The sequence below is a fragment of the Strigops habroptila genome, chromosome 6, assembly GCF_004027225.2.
Source record: "Strigops habroptila isolate Jane chromosome 6, bStrHab1.2.pri, whole genome shotgun sequence".
In the NCBI taxonomy this organism is placed as follows: domain Eukaryota; kingdom Metazoa; phylum Chordata; class Aves; order Psittaciformes; family Psittacidae; genus Strigops; species Strigops habroptila.
Window position 1 is genome coordinate 57,180,584 of NC_044282.2, and position 25,456 is coordinate 57,206,039.

The window sequence follows — 25,456 nt, forward strand, 5'->3', positions numbered from 1 at the left end:
TGTTATCATCAAAATGTAGAGAGGTTTTAGTTCAAATGAGTCAGAAGGATTCTCGGAAACACTGCTATAGGGTAATTTCTGCTTTGTAGGCAGCCGAAGGGAAATCATTTGATGGTAACTTAAACTCTCTGGTTTTGATTTAGAATCAAGTTTGCAGAGAAACGGTTAAGCTCCAAGGAATTCAGCTGAAGTGCTGCTTACCAAGCTTTAAGTCCAGCAAACTTTTTTTGCAGTGTAAGAAAAAAATATCTAATTTGTTATTAAACTACTTGGTATTTCAGCTGTGCTGACAACAGTTGGAAGTTGAAGCAGGTTTTTGCTCCTCCTAAGTCAGAGAGGTACCAGTTGAAGGGCTTCAACACTGTCTTATTTTAGTAAGCCCTAGTAAAAGCTACAGGAAATAGCTTAATGTAACACCAGAGAAGTGTTTGTTCAGACACAGGATTTCTCATGTGAGCTCAATCCACTTATGTTTAAGATCTGTGTTTACTGCCATACTTAGAGGATGTTTCCATTCCAAAAGCTGCTGAAACGGTCACTCTTGTAGCAACTGTAATTCCCCTTAGTCAAAGCTCCAAGCAGTGCTCCTCTTGTTCATACCTGTATTACCACTGTCAGTCATACTGGTGTAGGTGAAATTACAGAAGAGATCTGTCACTTCTACCACTCCCTTTAGAAAGGAGTAATTAAGCATTGCTTGATCATCTTGATGTCTCTCTCATGGCTGTATTACTATGACACTCATCTTTGCGCAGGTACTTGCTGTGTGTATCTGTCAGTAGAAGCAGTTGACTATGTGGTTGCCTAAAGGAAGCTCTGATTTTTAGAGCAAAGCTCCTTGAAGCTGCCACCTGGAAGAGCGACTTCTAAATGAATAAACCTTGCGAAAGGGGGACTACTTCTAGCTGTAGCCTATTTGTTCCAAAAATCAGATGACAAACAAAACTGAAGCAAGCAGAACAAGCAGAACAGTTAACAGAGTAATTAAATATTTATGTAATCTGTGATCTTAACATGAGATTACAACATCTAAGACCTGTTTTCAGAATTAAATTCTCTCCAGCCTACTAATATGTATTGTCTCTGTTAAGGGAATAGACACGCAAATGTTTCTTCTTACTGTGTAAGCACTAACACCGACATCTACTGTGATATTCACCCAGACTATTACATTGTCAGAGATCTTGGCATAGAACAGGACTACACAATAGAAACCTCTTTTCAACACGAGAAGGAGAATAAAAGGTGACCTAAGATGTAGCTGGTTTAACAAATCCTTACCGCACTGTACGCATGCAGAGCAAAACTATTCTGCTAGGTCTGCTTCATATCTGTAGGAAGAGTTTTGTCTTTCATTAGTGCCAATTAAGGCCATGTCATAACTACAAGTTCTATTTTGTACATGACTGATATTTCAAAGCATTCACCATGGCTCAGTGCTCTAGAGAGCTGTATAGGGTCAAAACAGAACCAGGATCTGCAGAATGTGCATAGCTACATCTAACTGCAGTAGTAGAGTTGAAAAAAAGATACTTGGTACGCACACAACATTTGGGCTTATGCTTAGGGAAAGAACACAAATCATTAACAAAACAGTATATGCCAGCCGAAGCTTTTTCCAGCTTCTTCCATTGCTTTGTAACAGCACCAAATGCAAGACTTCAACCTGAATCAACTATGTTCCCCCACAGCAAAAAAACTCCTCCCCCCCAAAAAAAAAATACCCTCAACCATTTTTTAGAGAGAAAAAAAACCCCTCAAAACACTTAACAATGCAACTTTTCTCAAAACAAACATCAGAAAGCAGTATTGTGCACCACAGGAGCCTATACAGCAACTCAAAAGAAACCTCTGTTGAAGAACCACCCACTGGCAGCTAGATAACAATAAAGTACAGAAATAAGAAGCCAAACAGACAGTAACAGCCTAGTAACAAGTACTACTCCTTGACATTTGCTCCATTATGTAGAAAAAACACTCAGTGCTTTGCTTGTATTCTTGTTCCCATGAAAACACATTTTCACAGGAATGCTTGTGTACATGGGTACTTGTTCAGCTTCATGTGGTCAACACGTCACTTCATTTCAGCAATGTTGGAGGAGATGAGGGATCTTCAACTAAATGTGAACTGTAGCCGCTTTGCTTTTCTACAGAAAGTAAAAATAAATTAGACCCATCAGAATGTTTATAGAAACATGTATAAATACATTAATATTCAAGGTCTAACTCAACAAGGCTTTGAACTAAATGTCATCAACATACTGCACCATATTAAAAGACTACACTCAGGCAAAGTTATCATGTAAAGATAAGACAGCTGAAACAACAGAACTGCCCAAGATGAAGCAAGCAGTGCTCCCAGATTTCAGTTACGAGTTCAAGCCACTACATTCCTCAGTGGTCTTAGGGTAACACACTGCAGGAGTTTTTGCATCCTGTGGATACCTTCTACTCTAATTGCCTTTCCAGACAGTGGTCCACATTTGCAGCAAGATCCACATCTGTCCCACATGGTTGCATGACCTTAACTAACATTTTCTGTGCTGTTTGCCCAACAGGTAACTAGATCTCCATTGCAGGCTTCATGATTCGTTACCTGAGAACCAGTCCACTTTCAGTACAGGTATACTGAAATGAAATTACCAATTCAACCACTGAAAACACAAATGCCATCTCTACTCAAGCTTATTTCAGTCTCCATCAGGCAACCACTGGTCAAACACTGGAACAAATTTCCCAGAGAGGTTCTGGAATCTCCATCCTTGGATAGATTCCAGACCTGGAAGGAGGGTCCTAAGCAACCTGATCTAGTTGACTTTGCTTTGAGCACCTTCGAAGGTCCCTTTCAACCAGAACTTCTCTACAATTCCATAGATTTTAGAAATAGTATACAATCAGAAAGAATTTGTACTATTTTCTTTGGTACACAGAATAGGCGTTTGCTAGTAACACTTCAGAATTTAATAAAGACGTACATGCACTATTTGCAAACTACTGTTACAACAACTAAGGTAGTATTATGGGTTTAGATTTATAGATGAAGATCTATTAAGGGATTGGGGCATTCAAATACCAAATTACAATGCTTAGTACAATCTGCCTAGTAGTTGCTCACCTTGCCTCAGAAACGTGAGCAAGAGTAGCATGCTGGTGGCTAATGCTCAAGAGCCTACCAAAACCTATAACATATCACTCCAACTTGTCCAAAAGGCTCAATCTACTAGGTTGAATAAATAAATACTAAATTGATTTCTAATCAAGTCAGTAGCAGCTTACATTGCAGATATTCACCATTAAACTGACAGTACGTAAGCTAATGCTAAGAAAACCAGAACAACAATATTAAATACATAAGCTAAAAAAAGTTTCAACTGTAGTTTCCTAAATAAAGCATCTGCTAGAAAATTAGAAAGCATCCAAACATGGAGTTCACCACCTCTTTGGGAGGTTTAAGGTGGTCTTACCTTGAAGTAAGGACTCTTCTGGTAAGAACTGCAAGTTTCCTGTTACAGGGGTTATTGCCTAAACAAAAGGGGATTCCGTTAGGAAGCTGGCACTACTGCCAAGATAGTTTTCCATTGAGGTGCTTCCTTTAATACTAGACTAACTTTTTTATCAGCACTGCTGGACTCTAATTTACCACTGCTCTGTCCCCTTATAACTCACTACAGAAGTCTTCTGCCCACTTTTCACTTTGATGGAAGAACTGCATGTGAAGAATAAACTGGAAATTCATTCTGTTATCATCAGTAGCATGGCTGACAACCTGAGTTTTGGGTTGCAGAGATGAGTTTTTCATTTGTTGGTACGTCATGAAGAACACTGGTGAAAAATCTTACTATAATTTCCCAATTACTTCATAATAGAAGTATTTTTCATAATTTACCAGTTAGTTACATGCTCTACTAGCATGATCTGTCAAAAGCCACATATCAGCATTGTTCTACAGCTCTTGATTAATAGTAGTCTCCTGTAACATCTCTTCCTTCAAGCTGTTTTCATAAATCTATTCCCAGCCTGAACTAACAGTCCTCAGGCCAAATGGCTGACAGTTTATAGTTTATGTAAACTATTTATATGGATTTGTATATCAGTTATGTAATATATTCATACAAGTTTCTATAGTCTCCATAGTAATCCATAGAGAAGGAAGGACAATATGAAGTCTTAAAGAAAAATACTGCGCTTCTAGCAGTGGGCATGAATACACAGATTTACATTAATGCTACTTTGCCTTTCTAAGGCTGACACAGGCAGAAGCACAACTAAACTCAAGAGAGCCCTTTCTAAAAGGCAGTACTGTCCTGCCCAGTCCACTACCACACTGCCTTACCTCAGATGACCTGTAAGCCCAGTCAGGAACACCATTCCAGACATTCTCAGGATCCACAATCTCCTCATTGCCACTGGAGAGATTCAAGACCTGTACAGACAAAGCCAAAACACATCTAACACAGCAGTGGATCCTGAGAACACACTCAGCAAGTAAGACATCATAGTAGGAGGAAAACACAGCTGAGGATTCCCTGCCTTTGAGAAGGCTTTAAGTCTGTATCTAGCAAGGAAGAGCAAGTTAACTTCTAATAAAGCTGAGTATCACTACTGAATCTGCTCAAGGCTCTCCTGAACTTTTAACCCAAGTATGGTGAGAAAGGAAGGCTGGAAAACATGTACTAGGTCAGAACCAGTAGGAAACCAATCAGTAAGGATATCGCTACATACCAGACACTGACACTCATCTGAATACAGGCTGAGGTTAGTTTTAGATACCCAAGGAATCCACTAGTAAAAGAGATGGCTTTCATGATCTCAGGCATTCATTCAATCTTTCAAAAAGTTACTTCTATGAAGTGATCTTTTGGATTTGCAACCTTAAATTACAACTTAAAATACAACTTTTATGCAAGTATAACGTCTGTGCATTTGTTTACACACACACACACACACACTCCCCCTGAACTGGAGGAAGACTATCCCATAGCTTAAACAGCAGTAAAACACCACAGCCCATTAGATTATAATCTGTTAATTCCCACCAACCACTAATGTAATACATTTCACTGAAGTAGTAGTAGTTGCATGTTTGTTATTAATTTGTCATTAATTACAATATAATTTAGGTTTCTTCCCAAATTTCTACTGCTCTAGCACTAATTCCTCAGTATAAAACATCAGTAAAATAATGCCAAGTTTCATAAGCTCCACAGCAGAATATTAACTTGCAGGCCAGACAAACACACACACATAAGTATGTATCTCAAACTGGAGCCAGATCCTTCAGTCTTCCTATGAAGGGTTATCAAGTGTTAGGAATATAGCATCCACTCAGTTTGAGACAGTGCTGTTTCTATGAAGTCTGTAAGTCCAAAATCAACCTTGAGAATACTGAGTCTTAAATTCTGTAACAGACTTCCCTAAAATATTCAAAGTTTGGAGGAAGACCAAAAAAGGACCAGATCTTAAGAATGCAGAAAGAGTATTCAAACCATACCTACCCTGGTACCTTTTTCAGATACCTCCAAAATGCGAGCCTCGCACCATTTTAGAGAGGTCCTCACCACGCATTTGGAACCAACAGCAAAGCCCTTCAGATGACAAGTATACTCATTGTGTCCTATAAAAATCATGTATCAACAAAGGAGGAAGAAAATAAAACCACAGAAAAACCCCAGATAACAATAAAAAAAACCCCACAAAACATAACAAAAACAACCCCTCCAAAAAAATACCTCACAACCTTGCTCCCATACTACCCACCCCCTTCCAAACTACTTAATAATTGAAAGTTAAAAATTTGTCATCCTGAACAGTCTTAAGTATGCATTTCATGTTCAGAAATAGATTTTCAATCATAAAATCATTAACCTCGCAAAGATAAGTCGCTGTTAGACTGTCAAATGATCCATGAGATACTACACTTAATCTGATGTCCTTAAGCCATCAAAACATACTGATGTTAACACTAAAATATTAACTTATTAGGCAATAAAAATTAGGTTCCCATAAGAAAGCTATTCTCATTTGAATATGCACAGCATTTTTATTATTTAACCCCTTAAAAAAAAAAAAAATTAAAAATCAGACACTTTACCTGCATCGCATGCAGCCAACTTCTCGTTTTGTTTTTTTTCTACATCTTCATCCCCAGGCTCACAGGCTGAATACCGCACATGTGCATTTCCACATTCTGTAAATGAGTCAGCCAAGTCTCGTTTCATCCATTCTTCCACGTAACAGTCATCTTTCTTCTTCTGCCACTCCTTATGTTTCTCAACTTTGCGGTCACATGATTTTACAGTGCAAACAGACCTCTGATTCATTAAGTCTTCTGTAAGACATGAAAATTGACTTCCACTATTTGCAGAACTTTGCAGTGCAGTGTGTTCCAACCTTACCAAGTCCTCATCCCCATCTTCCTGAGATGGATGTGCATCAGGCAGCACCAGTTCCAGAAGCTGCTCAATTTCAGCACCCAGCACTGACAGCATGTCATGGGTCTTCAGGTCCAGTTGTTTCTCAGATCTACCATCAGGTGAAGACAGCTTTAGGGGAGGAGGCTCTACTTCCATCCAGTCTTCTTGCAAAGAGTCTGCTTTATGAATTCCAGCTAAATTCAATTCTGGTTTCTCTGCCTTCTCTCCCAAAGACAGCTGAACACCAGATGCAATCAGCTCTACTGTATTCTCTCCATTGCTAACCGAAGGCACTGAATTCTCTCCCTTATTAAGTGATGGCAGGAGTTCAAGAAAGTTCAGAGCTGCCAAGTCCTCTATCTCCTCACTCATGACTGGCAGTTCAAATGATTCCTGTTCCAACACTTTCTCTCTTACTTTATCACCCGAAGCTGTCTGCGTTTCAAATGACTCTGTTTCCACAGCTTCCTTTGTTACTTCAGCAAAGAAGGGCTGTGCTGAAAGTGCCTCTAGCTCCAGTATTAACTCTTTTAGATCATCATATGAACACTGAGTTTGTAATTGATCCAGTTCTTCTAATATCTCTGTTTCATCACTTGAAGATGACTGTAGCACTGGCTCTCTTTGCAGTTCTTCGGCTGCTGAAGCACTGCCTGTCAGTTCCTTCAGCTCAGCATCCTCCTGAAATGTCTTTTCAGATAATTCTTGTTCTTCAGCTTTCATTTCACTCTGCGTAACATGAAGCCTGTAGCTTCTCACTGGTTCTAGTAATACATTGTTATCGCTGTCTTCTCCAGCTAGAGGTGTATCTTTATCAAAGTTGCTTTGATGCTCAGCTGTTTCACATCCATCATCAGCCTTCCCAGACGTATGCTCAACAGCTCCCACTGACGTACTTGTTTCTACAGTATTGAAACACTCAGAAGTGACACCCAGGAAAGGTTCAGAACAAAGTAAAGCACTTTCACTTTCTTCTTGAGCTAATCCACAAACAACAGGAGTTTCTCCTTCCGGACAAAGACCCGTATCATTCTTTGAACATCTGTTTTCCTTTAAGGGGTTCTCAAGGTCTGAGAAAGCCTTGTCACCAGTTCCTTTATTAGCCTTCCAAAAAGACTTCATCTCTTCATTAATACTCTTACCAGAAGCTTCCAGTTTGACAACAGACAGAGGGACTTTAGAAGCTTTGCATTCCTGAGTTTCTATTACTTTTGCTTCTAGTAAGACATCTTGGGTCATATCATAAAACTTCTCTTTTGCTTCACTAAGCCATGAGCCCTCAGAGGAATTGAAACCTGACAGACAGCAAGCAAATGCTTGATTAGGTACTTGGATCAATTCACATGGAATCTGTCTGACCAACTCCATGCTAATAGTTTCCTCACTTCCATAATCCACGTGTCTAACAACTACGCTGTCGCCTTCTACGCTGCTGACCTTAGCTCTGTAGAACTTCCCATCTTGGCTATATTTTGCTAGACAAATATCACCGCTTTTAATACAAGCTCTGCAATCATTTAAAGAGTTTAGTCCAGTGTTTTCAGCTTCCTCTATTTTTTCCTCTATGTACTTCATGTCTTCTGTATCAGCACTGCAACTCCAGAAGTATTCTGGACCATTTCCCACTGTGACATAAATTTTTACAGTCTGGCCTGCCTCTGGAAATTTCCAGATAAATGACTTACAGTTACCTACACAAGACATTTTATTTTGTGCCTGAGGCGGAAAAGGCTCACACGCAGTTGTTATGTCACTGTTCTCTCTTTTATCAAGTATTTCTGTTGAACAAGATCTTTCACTACTTGCAAGATTATCATCAGCTAAATCCACAGTTATTATACCTTCATGGTCACTGAGGATAACTTCCCATTTATCCTTAACCTTCTCCACAAATTCACACGTTAGCAGAACTTCACTTGTTCTATTGGTGAAGTAAAGCATGGCTTTCTCTGCCCAGTCTATATTTTCTTTGCATTTAAGTCCACCTAGGAAGCAGTGAATGCTTATTGCTGGAATAGATGACAAGTCTTCAGGGAGTCTGTGAGCTTGACCAACATTAATTACTGAAGTATTACCATAATCAATATATTGTATACTTATCAAATTATCAGAAGTCTTCTCTTTCACTACAGCTCGATACCACAGGCTGTCTTCTGAATAAACAGCACTGATTAAGTCTCCCACTTGGAAAAGTTGTCCACAAGGGTTCTTTGTTTGTGTCCTATTGTTTAAGCTTTCTGAAATGCTGTTAAGCTGAGCCTCGTCACTTTCTAGCTGAACATAAAAATCCAGTGGATCATTTACATGAGACACATACACTGACACTTTCAGACCTGGCACTATCTTCTGTTGCAGTAGATCAGATATATTTTTAAGCACTATACTCCCGCCTTCAGCATAACATTTAATATCTGACTGTGTATCCATTTGGATGGAAAGCAAAGACTCCTTCCCTGTTTTATTTAATAGAGAAGCATCCTTCTTACTGCTAATCACTTGATCGGATTCTAGTAATCCAGCTGCCTGATCTCCCTTTGCAGCAGGCTGGGAAAGGTTTTCATATTCTTTCTTGAAGTGCCTTTTGTTATCCCCCCCTTCTCTTTGGGCTTCAGATCTGCTTATTTTTCTTTCAAGAGACCTACCTGCATCTAAAGAGGATTCTGCACTCTCATTCCTCTCTATCACATCTGTACTTCTAGAGCACAAAGTTTCATTTTCTACAGGCCCAATTCCTGTATTGTTTATTAAGCTTAACTCCTTCAGTTTCGCATTAATTTGAGTACTACCATCAAACAACTCAACCAACAATTTACCGTCAGATTCCCTTGCTACTATGATTGCTTTTAATTGCCTTTCTAGGACAGCTTGCTTAAACCATGCTGTAGCTTCTTCGGGAACGTAAGATATATCAGATAAGGAACACTTTATGGCTTGCATTGGCAAAAGCAAGATATCACAAGCATCACTGGGTAAAGGAAGCAGATTATCTTTATCTATTGTCTCTGTGTTCCCAAAATCCACAAAGAAAACTTCCATGTCAGGTTTCCTTTTCATAATTATTCCCCTGTACCAGTGATTGTCCGTATACTTGGCTAGACACAAGCTCTCAGACTTCTCCAAGGTTTCTAAGCTGGTCATTGTTTCACTTAGGCGACCAATGTTATAGGTAAGCTGTGCTAAGACATCTGCACATCTTTCAAGTTGGCAGTAAAATGTCCATGGATCCTCAACATGCGTAATATAAATGTCTTCCTCATTCCCAATTTTGATACCATGCATAGAATAATAGTAAGAATGAAGATGAACCAAGGATGACAGAGGCTTTTGAGGAGATAAAGGTCTGGCTACACCCCTCTCGGTCAGAAACTGGCAAGCACTCTGAAATGGTGTCATTAAATCTACAATGTTAAACAGCTCCTTGCTTATTGAAGCCAAGGCAAATATCGTACACTTCAGTTCAAGATGAGATGAAGAAGTATCAATGAACTCCTGAAAAGCCCGAATTGCTTCTTCATCCCAAGCAAAAGGATCCTGACCATTTGGTTGAATCAAGTTGTAAAGGCTGCACCTGAAAGCCTGAGCCTCTAACTTAAGAAAGCGTTTGTGAGTTGAGCGGAGGTTTGCTAGAGAGACCAGCTCCCTGTTGCCATAGTCAACATATATGACTTCTACTTTTTCTGCAGAAGGAACTTCACTGATAATTAAAGCCCTGTACCATTTTTCATCCTCTGAGTACTGGGCTAAACATAGAGAATTTGGCCAAGCATGTGGGTGGGATGAATTTTCACAATACTCCTGAATTTCAGACATTAATAACTTAAGGTCTTGGCAATTTTTACTTAGCTGACACCAAAAATAACCCGGATTTTCAACATATGACACTACAACATTAACGGTAGTTCCCACTTCTAACTGACATCCATAAGAGGAGCTTAGCTTCATTTTGTCATAATTCTGTGTACAAGAGATGGGCAGGTTTTCCTTGTCCTCACACTTCTGAGCAGGAAGAGATTCACTACTTGCAGAATTGTGAATGGCTGCAACAGGGCTCCCTCTGACCACTACAGCTGCGTAAGAATTAAGTGCTCTATTGCTCCTCTTTAGATCAGATTCCTCTCCCAACCTCTTCTCTGCCTTTATTTGGTTTTCCTCCCCAGCACACGAGGCCAGGCTCACAGCCATATGAGGTGATTTCTGGACACTCTCGGGTATTGCACACCTCTGGTATTCAGCATACCCACCCTGAGCCATGAGTTTACTTACACTTTTCTCTCCTAATTGGGACTGGTCAAAAATTTCAACCATGTATTTGTCACCCTGCACACTCAAAAAATGAACCTTTAGTCCCTTGTTCAGTACAATCTCTCTAAATGCAGACACAGATGCTTCACTCCAACTCCCTCTCAGAGGGCAGATGTCTGCCAAACAACACTTCAGAGCTAAAGCAGGCAGTTCCCTGAACCGAGGGAGCAGCTCCTTCACCGCACACCTACGTACAGTTTCTCTGTTGCCTCTGTCCACCAGGTATACTTCTACCCCACTGTCCAGTACCCTGGTGATCACTGCTCGATAAAAGACACCCTCTTTCCCACTGGCACAACAAAGGGATCCAGGCTGTAGATCCCACCCAGCACCATCCAGCTTCATGTCATGTGAATAAAAATCCCACATGCACTGCTTCAACTGCCCAAAGAGCCGGCGATGCTCATGGAGCTGCAGCCAGAACTCAGATGGGTCTCTGAGGTGGGAGACCTGCGCATCATAGAATGCGCCCAGGTTCACATGTACATCAACTATAGGAGCAGAAGCCAAATCTCCATGCGCTAAAGCAATGGGAGGTGCTCCTGGAGGCAATTCCAGTTCAGCTGTGGATTCCTCTACTTCCAGCTGCTCCCGACCCTCAGTTTGGCTCACCTGTGTACAGCTGCTGACCAGGCAGCAAGCCTGCAGCCCAAAAACATAGTTCAAGTTGATGCCATTTTCCCCATACAGGTTCACGTAATAGAGATGCTCAAAGGAGCTAAAGGCTTTGATGTGAGCATTCACTCCTTTGCCTAGCGCTAATGCTTTCAGCTTACTGATCTGCAATGGGGACCAGCCACAACCCCCATCCGAAATACCCTGGAGAGCACACGCATAAGTTACCACAGGCACGTGGAAACACTCCGGGGGCAAATGGCACAGGTTAGCTCTGGTCACAGTCTCCTTCCTGCCATAGTCCACAAAGATCACTAGAGCCACTTGCTGGTTCTTCTTCCCAGCAATAAGCTCCAGCAGGAGTGCACGGTACCACTTGCCATCTCTGCCACGGGCAGCACAGGGTGAGCCCACTTTGGGTAACGGCAAGCAGGAGCAGGATTTATAAGTGTGGTGCATGGTATCAGAGAGGCAGCAGATCTCCTGGGACAAGCTCTTCAACTGGCAGTAGAAGTGGTGTGGGTCAGAGACATGGGTCACTAGGACAGGCTCTGTCACATCCAACTGAAGCTGCGGGTAAACATAATCCAAAGGAGGTGACACAGGCTGATAGGAGAGCAAAACATGGGGAAGCTGTGGCACTGCAGAAGATACAAAGGAACATGCTGAAGGCTGTACCTGGAGGTGGTTTCTTGGGTGGCCATAAGCTAGGCACTGCTTAAGCAACTGGCAGAACCAGCTGGGAGTGACACGCCTGGCCAGGCCCAGGTGATGCATCTGGGCTGCCAGCTGGGGCAGCTCGAGCACTATGAGCTGCGGTGTCACCACCTCCTGCACCCGTCCAGACATCTCCTTGCCATGCAAGAAGCTCAGGAACTCCATAGCCTCCACCGTCCAGTTGGAGAACGGCGCATCCCCACACGCTGCCACCCCGGGGCTTCCAAAGGGCACAATGTCGGCGACAATACAGCCCAGCACCTCCGGGGGCAGGCGGAAAAGCTCCTCGCAGCCCCGCGCCAGGTAATATGCGGACGTGACCACCATGCAGCCCTCATCGAGCAGGAACACACGGTAGTCCTGGCCGCAGCGACTCACCACGCAGCAGCGATACCACAGCCCGACCACCTCCACCAGGCCCAGGTCTCCTGTGCACAGCTCAACCCCACCAGCCACTAGGTCGGTGGGTTGCGGAGCAGCCGCCAGGCGCGGCCCCGCCGCCGCCTGGATCTTACGGCGGAGACGGACGTAGTCGGCGCGGCGGTCCCCCAGCAGCCCCCAGAGCCGCACGACGGGCACCTCGGGGCGCAGGCCCACGGTGCAGACCCGCAGGGTCACGGTGCTGCCGGGGCTGAGCACCCCGGTGCCGCCGCTCCGCCCGCACCTCATCCCGCCACCGCCCGCGCGACGGCAAACGGCCGCCCGCACCCGCCCTCATGCAGCACGCACCGCCCGCGGGGCAGCCGTTGGGCGTAAACTCAAGTGGCCGAGTCCACTTTGATCCCCGCAGGGGGAGTTGGGGGGGGAATAGGAGGGACGGAGCGGGCTAATACATCGGGCCGCGCCTGCTAAACAGAGATTGCTCCGGGGCGCTACAAAGAGGAGATAACCGTGGCACACTGGAGCCGCCGGGCTCAGCCCAGACCACGCTGGATCTGCCGACGCCCCAGGTGGAGCGCACCTCGCCGGCTGTGTGGTAGCAGCACGGCCGGGGGGCGGGGTCAGGGGAGACCTCTCGGCGCCCGCTTGGTCTCCATTGGTCAGAGCGGGCGCCGGGGGCGGGCAGTGCGTGCAGGGCTCGGCGGCTATTGGCCATCGCGGGGCGGCGGTGTGAGGGCGGGGTGAGGCGAGGTTCCGCGCCGCCGCTGGCCGTTGCGGCCGAGCGCTGCCCAACGGCGCGCCGAGGCCCGCGGCTGCCGGTCCCCGCGGGCTGGGCCGCCTGAGGGCCGCGCGGGGACCGCCTCCGCCCGCAGCGGGGCCCAGCCGCGAGCGTGCCACAGGCTCCCCGCAGGTGGAGGCCGCCCTCTCCTGGTCACCTCCCGATCCGCGACCGCCATCCGCAGCGCGGGGAGGGTGAGCCAGTGCCAATGGATGGGGCAGCCGCCGGCAAGCACCACGTCTCAGGGCCTCTCGGGGGAAGTGGCAAATGTGGGTGCTGTTTGGTGGCCCCATCCAGAGAGCCTGGACTAGCACACGGCTCCGTTTCGTCTCTTCAGCTCCGCAAGCAGGAGATTCCTCCCTGGTTTCCAGGCAGACCTTTGAGGTTCTGGTGGGGCTGCCTTCCAGCCCTTAGGGACAGTACACAGAAGTGGATGGGTGAAGAAGAAGGTGGCCTAGGACTTAACTGAGCCCTTCTTAGGCCACAGGAGGGGCCAGCCCGGGAACCTCAGTGACATCCTTTGGCTAATTTTTGGCTTTGAAACTGACGCTGATAGGTCAATAACTATGGCAAAGTACTTCACAGAGTGGAAACTTCTTGTTGAAAGATGTAGAGTTACAAAACACTAAGAATTAACGCAGAGAGTGGCAAGTTTTGCTATTCAAATTATTTATTTTATAATACAAAATACTAGGAATCGGCACGGTTATGAATCTCTTTAGTGTTTCATGCTCAAAACAGAGAAAAAGGTTTTGTGAAGAGTTAAACCACTTTTTCACTACAAGACTTAAAATTGCTTTTGTTTTTTTAACTCAATAGATAAGGTACTTCTGCATATCCATCACCAACGTTACCTCAGTAACAGGATTGCAGGCAGGACCCCTTAGGATGCAACCGAAGAAGCAGCTGTTGCTGCTGGTTTCTAATTGCTCGTGATAGTATGCAGGAAGGAGGGAACTCAGAAATTTCTCAGGCTGACAACTAGAAAAATAACAGGATTCCTGAACAACTTCTCACCCACTAATAATGGTGAGATTAATTTTTTCCAAACTGGAATCATAAACCCAAATGTGTGCCATGAAAATGGATCTACAGTACAATCAGAAATTACAAATGCAAGACAAGAAGACGTCCAAACTCAATTTAATCGGACATTGTCACATTGAAGATACTAGTTGCAAAAGGTAGTCTAGATCTGTGGTGCATTGACCCCGGCTGGACGCCAGGTGCCCTCCAAAGCTGCTCCATCACTTTCCTCCTCAACTGGATAGGGCAGAGAAAATAGAACAAAAGGCTCGTGAGAGCTAAGCCTTGTACCGTTATTTTGTTATTAGAGATTGCTAAATCAAAGCCAGCTTTATTCTGTCTACATTATGATTGCTTCTATACTGCATTTTTGCCTCGTGATTGCTTAAGGTAAGCCTAGTGACAAAGTGGCAGTCCCGTTCCCGATGAAATTTGGGAAGCTTTAGGTTTAAAAAAAAAAAAATCATATTCAAATATTTTGTGGTTTTGAAGAGAACTTTGTATTTCCAGCAAGATTTAAAATGGGCAGAGTGCGTATTTCCCTGGAGAAGTGGCACCTTAATGACCCGGTCTGCCACGTCAGCACTGGGGCTCTCACAGGACAAGTAGTTCAGCTTGGTCCTGTGGACAATGTGTATTAGAGTCCTTCAAGAGGCTTCAACCAGGCTTTTTATTTCCTGGGCACAGGACTCCATTTCCCTCCTGGATGTTACTCAGATGGTTGAGTGAAGAGGTCAGGCGGTCTCTGGGAAGTAGGAGGAACACAAACCCTTCCACCTTTTGTGCAAAGCAAATCTGAACTCAGGTAAACTGCTTTACTTTTTTTTCAGTACCTAGCACTATAGACTTGGTTTGCTGAGGCATCAAACGAGAAGTAGTTCTTTATGCGTGTGAAAATCTAATGTTAGCAAAAATTTTCCAATAATTTTATAGACTGCTTAGCCACAGAAGATGTTCAGTGCTGCATTGTTCAACCTGCCCTTGTCCTTAACAATAGGAACCATCTGTTATCATACAAGCAAACAGTATTATATTCTACTTGCTTGGAAGAGTTCTTTTTACCTCTGTTTACTGTTTCAGAAAGCTGATGCTGGCTGCAAATTGAAGTATTACTGTGACAGTTTTATCCTGTGGATAACTTAAATTTCATAGAGCAGTATGACAAGCAGATGGTGTCCTTAAGTCATGGCTACTCTTAACCCATAAGGACTGGATTTGGGGCAACAACCTATACATGTGATGCTGCTGCCAGTGTCCTAAATACATTAGTTTCCTGTAGGGTCAGGGTGCTTTGTGATTGATTTAGCTTTCTGATTCTTCTTTGTTTGTGAATATTGAAGCGGTTTCATGATTTTAAAAAGAACTAACTCCACAGATCCTTCTGATTTGTTCGTATGTAAGCCAGAATACCAGTGACCAAGGAGCCTGTGAAAGCAAACACTGAACTTAGAGGCTTAAAACAGATGTGACCTAATAAATAAACCCATTAGATTAAACTGTCTCCTCTTAAAAATCATATTCTTAAGCTTAATCTCATATTATGTCTTTCATGCAAAAATTGTAGTGTTGCATATGGTTAGAGCTACCCAGTCCTTCACAAGGCACTTAAAACTGTTTTTATTTCAGCTTGCCAACCCATAAGTGACCTGAAGTGTTTCAGACTTGGGGACTACTTCAGGCTGAATGCTTTTTAACGTTTTTAAAGGTTAGAGCCAGCTGGCAGAGTCTAGACACAGTCATGCTGTTAAATTCTTATAGACTCATCTAAACTTGCTGTTGGGAATTGTCCCTTGCCCAAAGCCAAGTTCCAGTTCCCAGGCTCCAGCTGCTGCTTGGCTTAATTGTACAGATGTAGCTTTAACAGCCCAGCAGCATGCAGCAGAAAGCTGCCAGCCTGAAATGGGGTAAAAGTGAGACCTCGGGGTGGAAGAGTAATAAGGCAATTTTGGGATCAGGAGAGAAGGAGGAATGAAAGTACAAGGAATTCAAAGGGTGTCTGGGGCTGGGAGTAAGAAGGAACAACAGAGAGTTTGGGGAAGGGAGAAAGGAGAGAGCCTGAAATTGTGAAAAAAAAAAAGGCAAGGAGAATCACTAGTAATTAAGGAGGACAGCATGTTCCAACATGGGGGAAGTGACACTGCAGGAAGTGTCATCATGCCACACATTCAATGATGCTAACTGCAATTAAATAAATCAAGAGACCCACATAGTTTTGAAAAAGTGCTGGCACAGAAAGAACTCACATTTTAATGCCAAATTGTTCAACTGTCTAGTGAAGGGAGTTAAAAGGCACTTACCATTCGCATCCAGGTTGGTATAAAGCCTTTGTATAGAGACATAAGCCCTTCACCCTGTACAGTTTGAATTAAGCAGTCCATGGAAGACTTATACAGAAGACCTCTGGCAATGTGAAAGGAGAACAAATAGTATTAGGGTTACAGATACACAAATTTAAAAGAACTCATTTCTCCTGAAAAATAATTTGTATGTGCTAATTTTTTACAAGCAAGAGCACTTTTATAGACTCCACTAATCAGAACTGAAATCCACCAGAGTAACTGGGTGTGCTCAGGTGGCCATCATGGTAACACCCCACCCCCTCCCCCCCAACATTTACTAAATCAGTAAAATTATCATCAAAAAGCTGAAGAGCAAATTAGAAACTTATCACTTCACTCCCAGTGAAATTGGTGAAACTCAGGTTTCAGTTTTCTACTGAAAAGTCATCTCCAAAGTGTCCATACCTTCCCTGCTTATCTCTTGGCTGGTTCATTACCCGGGTTTTCACCACATCAGCAGGAGTTCCCAGGACAGCAGCTACCAGGCCAGAACAGCAGCTGTCAACAGCAACAGATGCTTTAAGAGAAATTAAGATTTATCACAACGACTTAAGCACCATGATTCCAGTTCTAATAATAAAGATACATTAAAACAGTTATCATCAAATCATGTTTAATACCTCATAACATAAACTTGATTTGGGAAAAGGTTTGCTAGTATTGCTCTTGCAAAGATGTCCTCACCTCTGTATGCAGTTCTAAGGCAGGGGTAAAGGACCCACAACAGGCAATTTCTGATACTGTTTATAGAAAGCAGATTTCTTCATATTTTAAGGGAGTAAAAGAGGTTGTTCTGCAGGGGTTCTATCACTCATCTTTACTGTTTGCTAAAGTTGAAACTAGAGTAAATAAAATAGTACCAATTCTAGAAAAGTGAAAATTCCTGTGCTCTCACAGATGGGAGCAAAGGTGTTTAAGTGCATCAGCAAGGCACTTCTAGTGAGGGCAGTTTTGTAGCAATGGTTGCATCCTTTCTCTGGTGTCTTTTGTAAAGTGATGTCCTCTCAGGCAAAAAAACCCCAAAATTATAAAGGTGCATTTCATCAGCAGTATCACAACCAAAGAGTAGGGGCTTCTTGGCATGGAGAGGAGGATCAAGACAGCAAGGCTGGAAGTGCTGCACTGTGGAGAAAAGTGGTAATTGAGGAACAGGCACCTGGCAACACCGTGAGTCACACTATTGTCCACAAGTGGTGTGTTCAGAAGCAAGAAGTGTTTCACTGAGTCATAAGTGGTCAGATCTGTAAGAAGATAATGAGAAAAAACAGCACTGTCAGAAGTAAATGGTGTCTGTGGTGTTCACCACATAGGATGGAAGCCTGTCATGACCTATATTTCCAGTGCTGCTCCTCCCATTGGCATGGCTAGCACTCTGCCTCCAGTTTCTGATGATGGTTGTGGCATCTGAGTCCTCTCTTCAGCTATGTGAATGCATGCTCCTTTCTATTATCATCTTCTTGGATTTACCCTACAAATGATAAAACAATCCCAAATGGAAAATTCTGCAAAATAAGACTGCATGTTAATGTTGTGTGTGGAGAGGCATGCCTTAGTTAACAGTCATCTTGCAGCCTCATTTAGCAGCTCCTGCTGCAGGCATTACCCATCCAATGATTCCTTTACGGCTGCTTAAAAAGTGTAAGTTTACAGCACCTCTCATTTTCTACCTTCAAAGACATTTTTTTGACATGCTGCTAATGTAACCCTGTGTTGAGTGACCTAAAAATTGGTAGCCATCATGTCAAAGGAAATTAAATATCCAAAAGAAAAAATTGCCAAGGCAATGCTATAGCTTAAACCACGACAATGTGCCAAGCACTGAGTAAGTATTTATGGTGGAAACCCACAGGCAGTGTCTTTCCCAAAGACATCTCCCTCCTTACTTCACAAACAGGAAGGAGAACAAAGACCATCCAGCATATCCTAGCAGTTTTGGAGAGCCACAGGAAAGATCTATCTAAACATGGAAAGAGTGAGCGCTGCTTGGATCAGCCAAGCACTCGGGCAGCCACTCTGCAGCTCCATCACACCTTGTTCATCTGGATAGTGACACACGGACCATTCCCTAGCTCAGCCTTGGACCTGTGTCATCACCACAGACCTGGTGGAGATCGCTGAGCATCCTGGCTTGGCATCAGACCTGCCTCGCCACCACACTTTTTCCTGAGGATCTGGACCCTGGGGAGACCTGGCTGCCTGTGCAGGGTCTGCCCTGCTCAGCTTGATTGGGCAGCAGGGGGCTGGGTTGTAGCTGGCAAGGTCCCTTCTCTTCTGGCTGTAGGACATGTCAGCTCGCAGCTCACCATCCTTTAGGCTCAGGCACAGGCTTATTTTTAAGTGATTTGATTTCCACAGGACTGAAACAGAGGTGCACAAGGCAGAAGTCGCCTGCAGTGCACTCCAAACAGGTCCCCAGTGTAGCTAATCAAGAGTCTTAAGAGCAGGGGAGCAGCTGAACTTTTCTTTCTTAAAGCTTAGATGCGGCCTTAAGTATGGCAGACCAAGTAACTACATTTACCTCCCATGTTCACCAGAGCAGCTCTCTGGACATTTGGCACCCATCCAGCCCAAAGTCCCCGTACTCCTCCTTCAGACAGGATCTTCATAAATGCATGGTGCACTCCTTGAAACCTGAAATCAGTATGTAACTAGTAGGTAGAGAGCCCAGCTATGGAGAAATCTTTGCATCTTTGAATCCCCCACTCTCCCCACTGGCCAGAGCCATCGTGTGCCTCCTGGCCACCTCAGTGCCCTTCCCCTGAGAAGGCACAGAGCAGCTGGGGAGAGGAGGTGGCAGAAAACAGGGAGAACCACAGCATGGGCCAAAGAGTAATCATTAACAGGAAGAAAACACCCGTTTCGAGAGGAACTGACCGTAACGGCTTTCCTTCCAACTTCCGTCTTCCCTCCATCTGCATCTGCACCTTCACCAGATCAGTTGGGCTGGCAAAAAACTGTCCAATGGCACCCGCACACATGCCTCCAACTACAGCTTTCCTGCCAAACACGGGAAAAAACGTGCTCCAGGATACACTGAAAGTGGCAGTGCTCAAGCTGAAGAGTTCAGCAGCAGCACAGCCCAGGTGAAACAAGTGTAAATGGTTGTTCCCTGGCAGACAGCTTTTAGGGCTGCAGGACTTCTACAGTAAGGACAGTCCCCAAACAGACAAAAGTATAAATATGCAACATTACCAGAAAGGAAAGCTCCTATCCTCAGCCCTGCCAAGCACGGAGTCACGGAGATGTTCGTATGCAACCATCCGAACACCAGAGTACACTGCGGGAAACAAAAGCAGGAAACAGTGCTTGGGGCTGCCATTTCTGGAGGTCATCCTGTGACAGAGAGATCAAGAGATAGGTTTTCAAACACTCCGGAGCTTGCCTGGGTCAGCTGGTCACTGCTCTCATGTTCGTGATCACAGTGTGGAAAGTGAGGAGGCTACCTGGTAGCAATGCCAGACCAGAACTTTTAGCATCAGAAAATGTTTCTGGCTGAGCCATACGTCTGCCAGCAGGCAGCATGGCTTATGCCTACACACTAAGGAGTTGTGACCGCATTGCATCTCTCTCAGCTGATGCCAAGCACAAACCTCACACAAGTGCTTTTGAGGTTTGTTGCTGTTACCATATTTGCCCCACCCCTGGCAGTGTTCAAGGCCAGGTTGGACGGGGCTTTGAGCAACCTGGTCTGGTGGGAGGTGTCCCTGCCCATAGCAGGGGACTGGAACTAGATTATCTTGAAGGTCCCTTCCAACCCAAACCATTCTGTGATTCTATGATATTTCCAAATAAAACACAGAAAGCTGTTACCTGTGGCCAAACCACTAATGCATTTCTTCTACTGCTTGCATTCTTCTCTAGCACTTGCAGCCTTATCTTTTTTTCCTAGCCCATCTCCACTTCCCTCAAATAAAATATATTTATTTTTTGTGAGGACTCCGAGTGCCTGCTTGTGCTGAAGACCTTCCTGCAAAGGTGATTGTATTTTGTTTTCCCAGAAGCCAGTAAAAGGCTGTGGGGGAATGGGCATGAGAGGGAAGAGAGATACTGAGCCAGAATCCCATATATTTGCGTTAGGAAGTGGGATAGCAGGGTAGACTGAAGAAGCCCTTGCAGATATATTTAAAGCACAAGAAGATATGGCAAGCTGTTGTGGTTTGACCTCAGCAGGCAACTAAGTACCACACAGCTGTTCACTCACTCCCCTCCATGACATGAGATGAGGAGGAGAATCAGAAAAAGGTAAAACCTAATAATTAACATTTAATTATTAAACTGTTCTTATCTCAACCCAACCAACATGGTTTAATTAATTATTAAACCAAGTTTAATAATTAAAATAAGGTATAATACTAATAATACAATAATAATAGTAATGAAAAGAGAAATAACAAAAAGGCAGAAATAAAAGAGAATCCCCTCCCAACAAACAGCAGTGATGCACAATGCAATTGCTCACAACTTGCCGACTGATACCCAGCCCGACGCGAGCAGTGATCTGGGCCTTCTGGGTGAGTCCCCCCAGTTTCCATACTGGGCATGACATGCTGTGGTATGGAATACCCCTTTGGCTAGTTTGGGTCAGATGTCCTGTCTCTCTTTCCTTCCAGCTTCTTGTGCCCCTCCTCACTGGCAGAGCATGAGAGACTGAAAAGTCCTTGACCAGGGTAAGTGTTACTGAGCAACAACTAAAACATTGGTGTGTTACCATTGTTCTCACACTAAAGCCAAAACACAGCACTGCACCATCTACTAGGAAGAAAATTAACTCTATCCCAGCCGAAACCAGGACACAAGCTCCCACCCCAAAAGGCTGTTGGCCACAGGAGGCAGGACCCAAACTCATCCCATCATGAGCAGACAATCACCTATGTGTCGGTAGATGGCTGGCGTGGCTCCTTGCCAGAGCTTTGTTAAGCCCTCCTCTTGCACGATGCCAGCCGCAGTGCGCAGCATGCCATGGTAAGGGACTGCCTGCCCAGCACCAGCTCCGCTGCCACGAACAGCAGCTTCACCTTGGACTTGCAGTCGAGTTTTTGTGAGATCCAGGGGAAATGTCACTGAGAAGAAAAAGCAGAGAACAAACATGAGTACGAGTGCAGCTGTGGGGAGACCTACCACGCTTGTAACATCTGCACCACGTCCCCCTGCCAGGCAGCCAAGGAGGCTGTGCAAGCATCAGCAGGCAGCTGGGACCATACCCAGTGAGGGTGGAGAACAGAAGATTCATGTCCGGATCTGCTGAAAATGTCTCTGGGCAGGAGTAACCAAAATTCCCATCAAACACCAACTCTTTACCCTCGATTTCTTTTTGCAGGTTTGTTATGCAATAAGCATACTTTCCAAGAGACTCTGGATTGAAAATCCTGTTCCAGTTACTCCCCATGAATAAAGATCGATCAAATCTCATGGAGCGTGTGGCCTCTCCAATTCTACCCAGCATAGTGGCAAGCACATGTTACAGTCAGGAACAACTCCACAGTGACCATCATAATACAGGCACACAGGCAAGCATCTGTTCTACGAACCACCTTTAACCATGCTGCTTTTCTGATCCAGACACAAAATCATGTTCAGCTTATTATTTCTCTCACTGAAATACATGGTGGCCAGGGAAGGTGCTGCAACTTGATCTCAGCTTCCTAGGGCTGCTCCTCAAACAGTGTGGGTATGTATTTGCTGCCCCTGATTTCAGTTCCAGGCAATGAGTGTCTCACAGGGTCCTGTCTCACAGGACCTTCCCAGCCTATCTCAGGCAGCGAGGGACCGGGAGCAGGGCTTGTCTTTGGCTCGATACCCCTGTGACACACTGTGCTACAGCATCCTTCCAGAGCAGGACTTGGAGGTGCTGCAGGAAGGCAGAAACACTCAAAAGACCCAAGAGATTTCCAGTCTATTTGTGCATTAAATCTGGTATTCATATTGAAAGATTAGCAAAGATTGAGAAGATACAAATCATTAGAGCAATGCAACAGATTTGCCTGCAAGAGCTTGGAGAAATTATACAGAATATGCTCTTGTAGAAATTATGTAGAATATGCTGAGAAATATTCCAAGAAAGTTACTGATCACTATGCACCCTGGCTATGCAGATGCCAGGGTGCTTCCTTCCTTCATTTCAGCAAGGAAATGGACTATGCATTTTTACAGACATCTCCACTGTAGCCAAAAATCTAAGATTTAATTTTAATTTGATTAAGCTGCATTTACTATGAAAAACAAATCCTTGAAGAAGTCAGCCCCTTGCTGCTAACTTAGGCAGCAGAGCTTCCTGTGTCTATAGCCATCTTCCAGAAAACAGCAAGTGCAATGCTTAAACCAGTGACGGTTGCTCTGTGTCAATTACTGCAGACCTTCGGTCTTGGTGGCAAAGATTTTGACCTGAAAAACTCCCTCCAGCCACAGTCAGGTGGTACAAAACACTTGCAAGGCTTAAATTACTGAAAAGTCGTGACAAGCACAGTGGAACAAACAGATCTGCTGGAATTGAAACCTGAAGCGAATGCCAAGGAATGAGGTATTTGGGGACTCAAGTTCCCCCTGCCCCCCATAGGTAAATGTGGACCCCCTTCCCTCTGAGAAAATCAGGGTGAGTTGTACCTAGTTCTGCCACAGCGGCTGCACAGGCTGACAGAGCGAATTTGCTGGCTCGGGGCCATCTCTCTGGAAGAGGTAAGCTCTTTTCTTCTGCAGGTGACATCTAGTGTCCAGCGTGAAACAAGGCTAACCAGCCACCCTGCGGGGTCTGCAGCAAAAGCAGACCCCAGCTCAGCTCTGTTCTGGGTCGTTTAAGAGACTAATTACTGAAGGTCATGTTCCTCCAGCGCCAGCAGCAGGAACTGCAGCAGCACAAGTGCGTCCTGCAGAGCTGCAGGGTCCTGGTGCAGTGACACAGGAGACTCCTGTGCAACAGCCTCCTGGGAAATGTAGTCTGTCACCAGCGCTGCTCTGTGCCGGGAAACCGGCAGTGCAGGTGCAGCCACACGCACACTATTGCCCAGTATGTATATATATATAGAATCATTAATGAAACCTCAAGATTATAAGAACATGTTTGGGGTTTGTTTGCTTTATGTGGTGCTGTCTTTGTCAGCAGTGCCTTGGGAGCCCCAGACTGCATCCGCATGGCAAACAGCTGCACAGGCATCTGACACAGATGAACTGATCCACGCCTGGTGTAACAAAAGCTGCATTAGCAACAGCTACATGTCAGTGTGGAGTGCTGGAGTGCTTGGAGCAGTTCCTGTCTCCTGGGGATTAGGCGCAGAGCAGTGTGCGTTGAGCAAGGGCCACGCAAACCTGGGAAGGCAGAAAACAGATCTCTGCCCAGAGCTCCATATGCGAATAGCTTAAAGCTTTTCTTGTCCGAATGCTGAGGCCCTGTTAATTGTGTGCCAGCCCTCATTTCTCTTAAATTAATGTAAGCATATTTAGGTTCTCACACCGAAAAAAGCCCAGTAAGGCATGTGCTGTTCAAGAGAAGCTTCTCATTTATTATGAAGGCTCAGCTGAATCACTAAGTTAATCATTAGCCATTAATCACTAAGCCTCATGCTGAGGATTTAGGAGTTTTTAGGTCACAAACTTACCCCAGAACACCTCCTGACTCCCCCGTCTGACAGCCTAACATTTTGGTCCTGGTCACAGCAATTCAGACAAATGAAGGGAGCATTGCAAGTGAAATATGCAGCTGAAGTCAGATGAATTTATCTCACCAGTCACCCGTAATGAGTATTGAACTGGATCCTTCTTTGGGTTAGAATTTTTGCAGTGATAAAACAAACTACCAACAAACCCCTGATTAAAACAGAAAGAAGGCATATTGCAATTAATGCTAACATGCCTGGCTGCACTGAGGGTACACGTGGTTCACAGCCGTATTCTAGACAGTGTATGCAATCTGCTGTTGGCATTTTTCTGCCTCCCTCCATAGCTGTTCTCTGGGTTTGGGTCAGCTTGTGCCACTGTGTATCAGCCTGGGTATTCCTGATTCACAATTTAGGTTGGAGAGGACCTCTAGAGGTCCCCTAGTACAATCCTCTGCCCAGAGCCAGGATAGCTTCAGGGTTACATCAGGTTGCCCAGGGTCTTGTTTGGACACCTTCTGAAAACCTCCAAGGATGGTGATTTCACAGCCACAGGCTGTTCCAGTGCTTAAACATTTTGTGAACATTTTTTTCCTTATATTTGGTCAGAATTTCCCATGTGGTATCTTATGTCCATTGCTTCTCATCCCTTAGATGTACACCTCTGAGGACGGTGTCACTCTTTCTTCTCTATAACCTAGTGCTTTAGGGGGTGGAAAACAACAACTAGATCCCTCCTTAAAATAAAGCCCATAAAATTGCAGTATCCTATGGAGAGAGCAGTTCTCCATGGTCATTTTTAGTCTGGGGAAATAAACCAGACAGACTTGGATATGGCAGTGATGAAAGAATTTTCCCACTGGATGTCTGAAATGAGCCTAGCTTGGAGAGAGACACTTGTGTGAACAGCTCTGTGATTTGTGGAGCAGAGAAAGGCCATTGCTCACAGAGGGCCATCAAACAGCTGGAGTTTATATGTCCCTAAGTCCTGAGGAAGACAGCTCCAGCAGAGCCGTCTCTTCTCCATGCTGAACTGTCCTAGCTGTCTCAGCCTCTTTGCAAATGACAGATGCTCCAGCCCTTTATGAGGTTCTTGGCACTTCACTGGGCTCACTCCAGCCTGTCCATGCCTCTCTTGCACTGGGGAGCCCAGAACAGGACCCAGCACTCCAGATGGATCTCTCTAGAGCTGAGCAGAAGGGGAGGATCATGTCGCTTGACCTGCGGGCAATGCTTTTCCTAATGCAGTCCAGGCTGCTTTTGAGTGCAAAGACACATTTTTGACTCATTCTCAACGTG

The 25,456-nt window shown here is 44.6% G+C and overlaps 2 protein-coding genes across 2 annotated transcripts; both read right to left on the reverse strand.

Annotated features, from left to right (window-relative positions):
- Window positions 1-1,456: 1,456 nt before the first annotated feature.
- TDRD6 (tudor domain containing 6) lies at window positions 1,457-12,716 on the reverse strand. Its single transcript, XM_030491175.1, is given in 6 exon segments — window positions 1,457-2,108; window positions 2,110-2,147; window positions 3,465-3,522; window positions 4,334-4,423; window positions 5,496-5,614; window positions 6,092-12,716. Coding segments are annotated over 6 exon segments (6,954 nt in total). The 3' UTR covers window positions 1,457-2,084.
- A 2,412-nt stretch (window positions 12,717-15,128) lies between these two features.
- Window positions 15,129-23,395, reverse strand: SLC25A27 (solute carrier family 25 member 27). The gene is made up of 9 exons (XM_030489882.1): window positions 23,172-23,395; window positions 21,440-21,631; window positions 19,764-19,848; window positions 19,446-19,568; window positions 19,090-19,202; window positions 17,728-17,812; window positions 16,977-17,069; window positions 16,530-16,632; window positions 15,129-15,657 (listed from the first exon to the last, which is right to left on the reverse strand). Exons 1-9 carry the CDS (start codon window positions 23,269-23,271, stop codon window positions 15,586-15,588), a joined length of 966 nt encoding a protein of 321 aa, XP_030345742.1. The 5' UTR covers window positions 23,272-23,395; the 3' UTR covers window positions 15,129-15,585.
- Window positions 23,396-25,456: the final 2,061 nt, after the last annotated feature.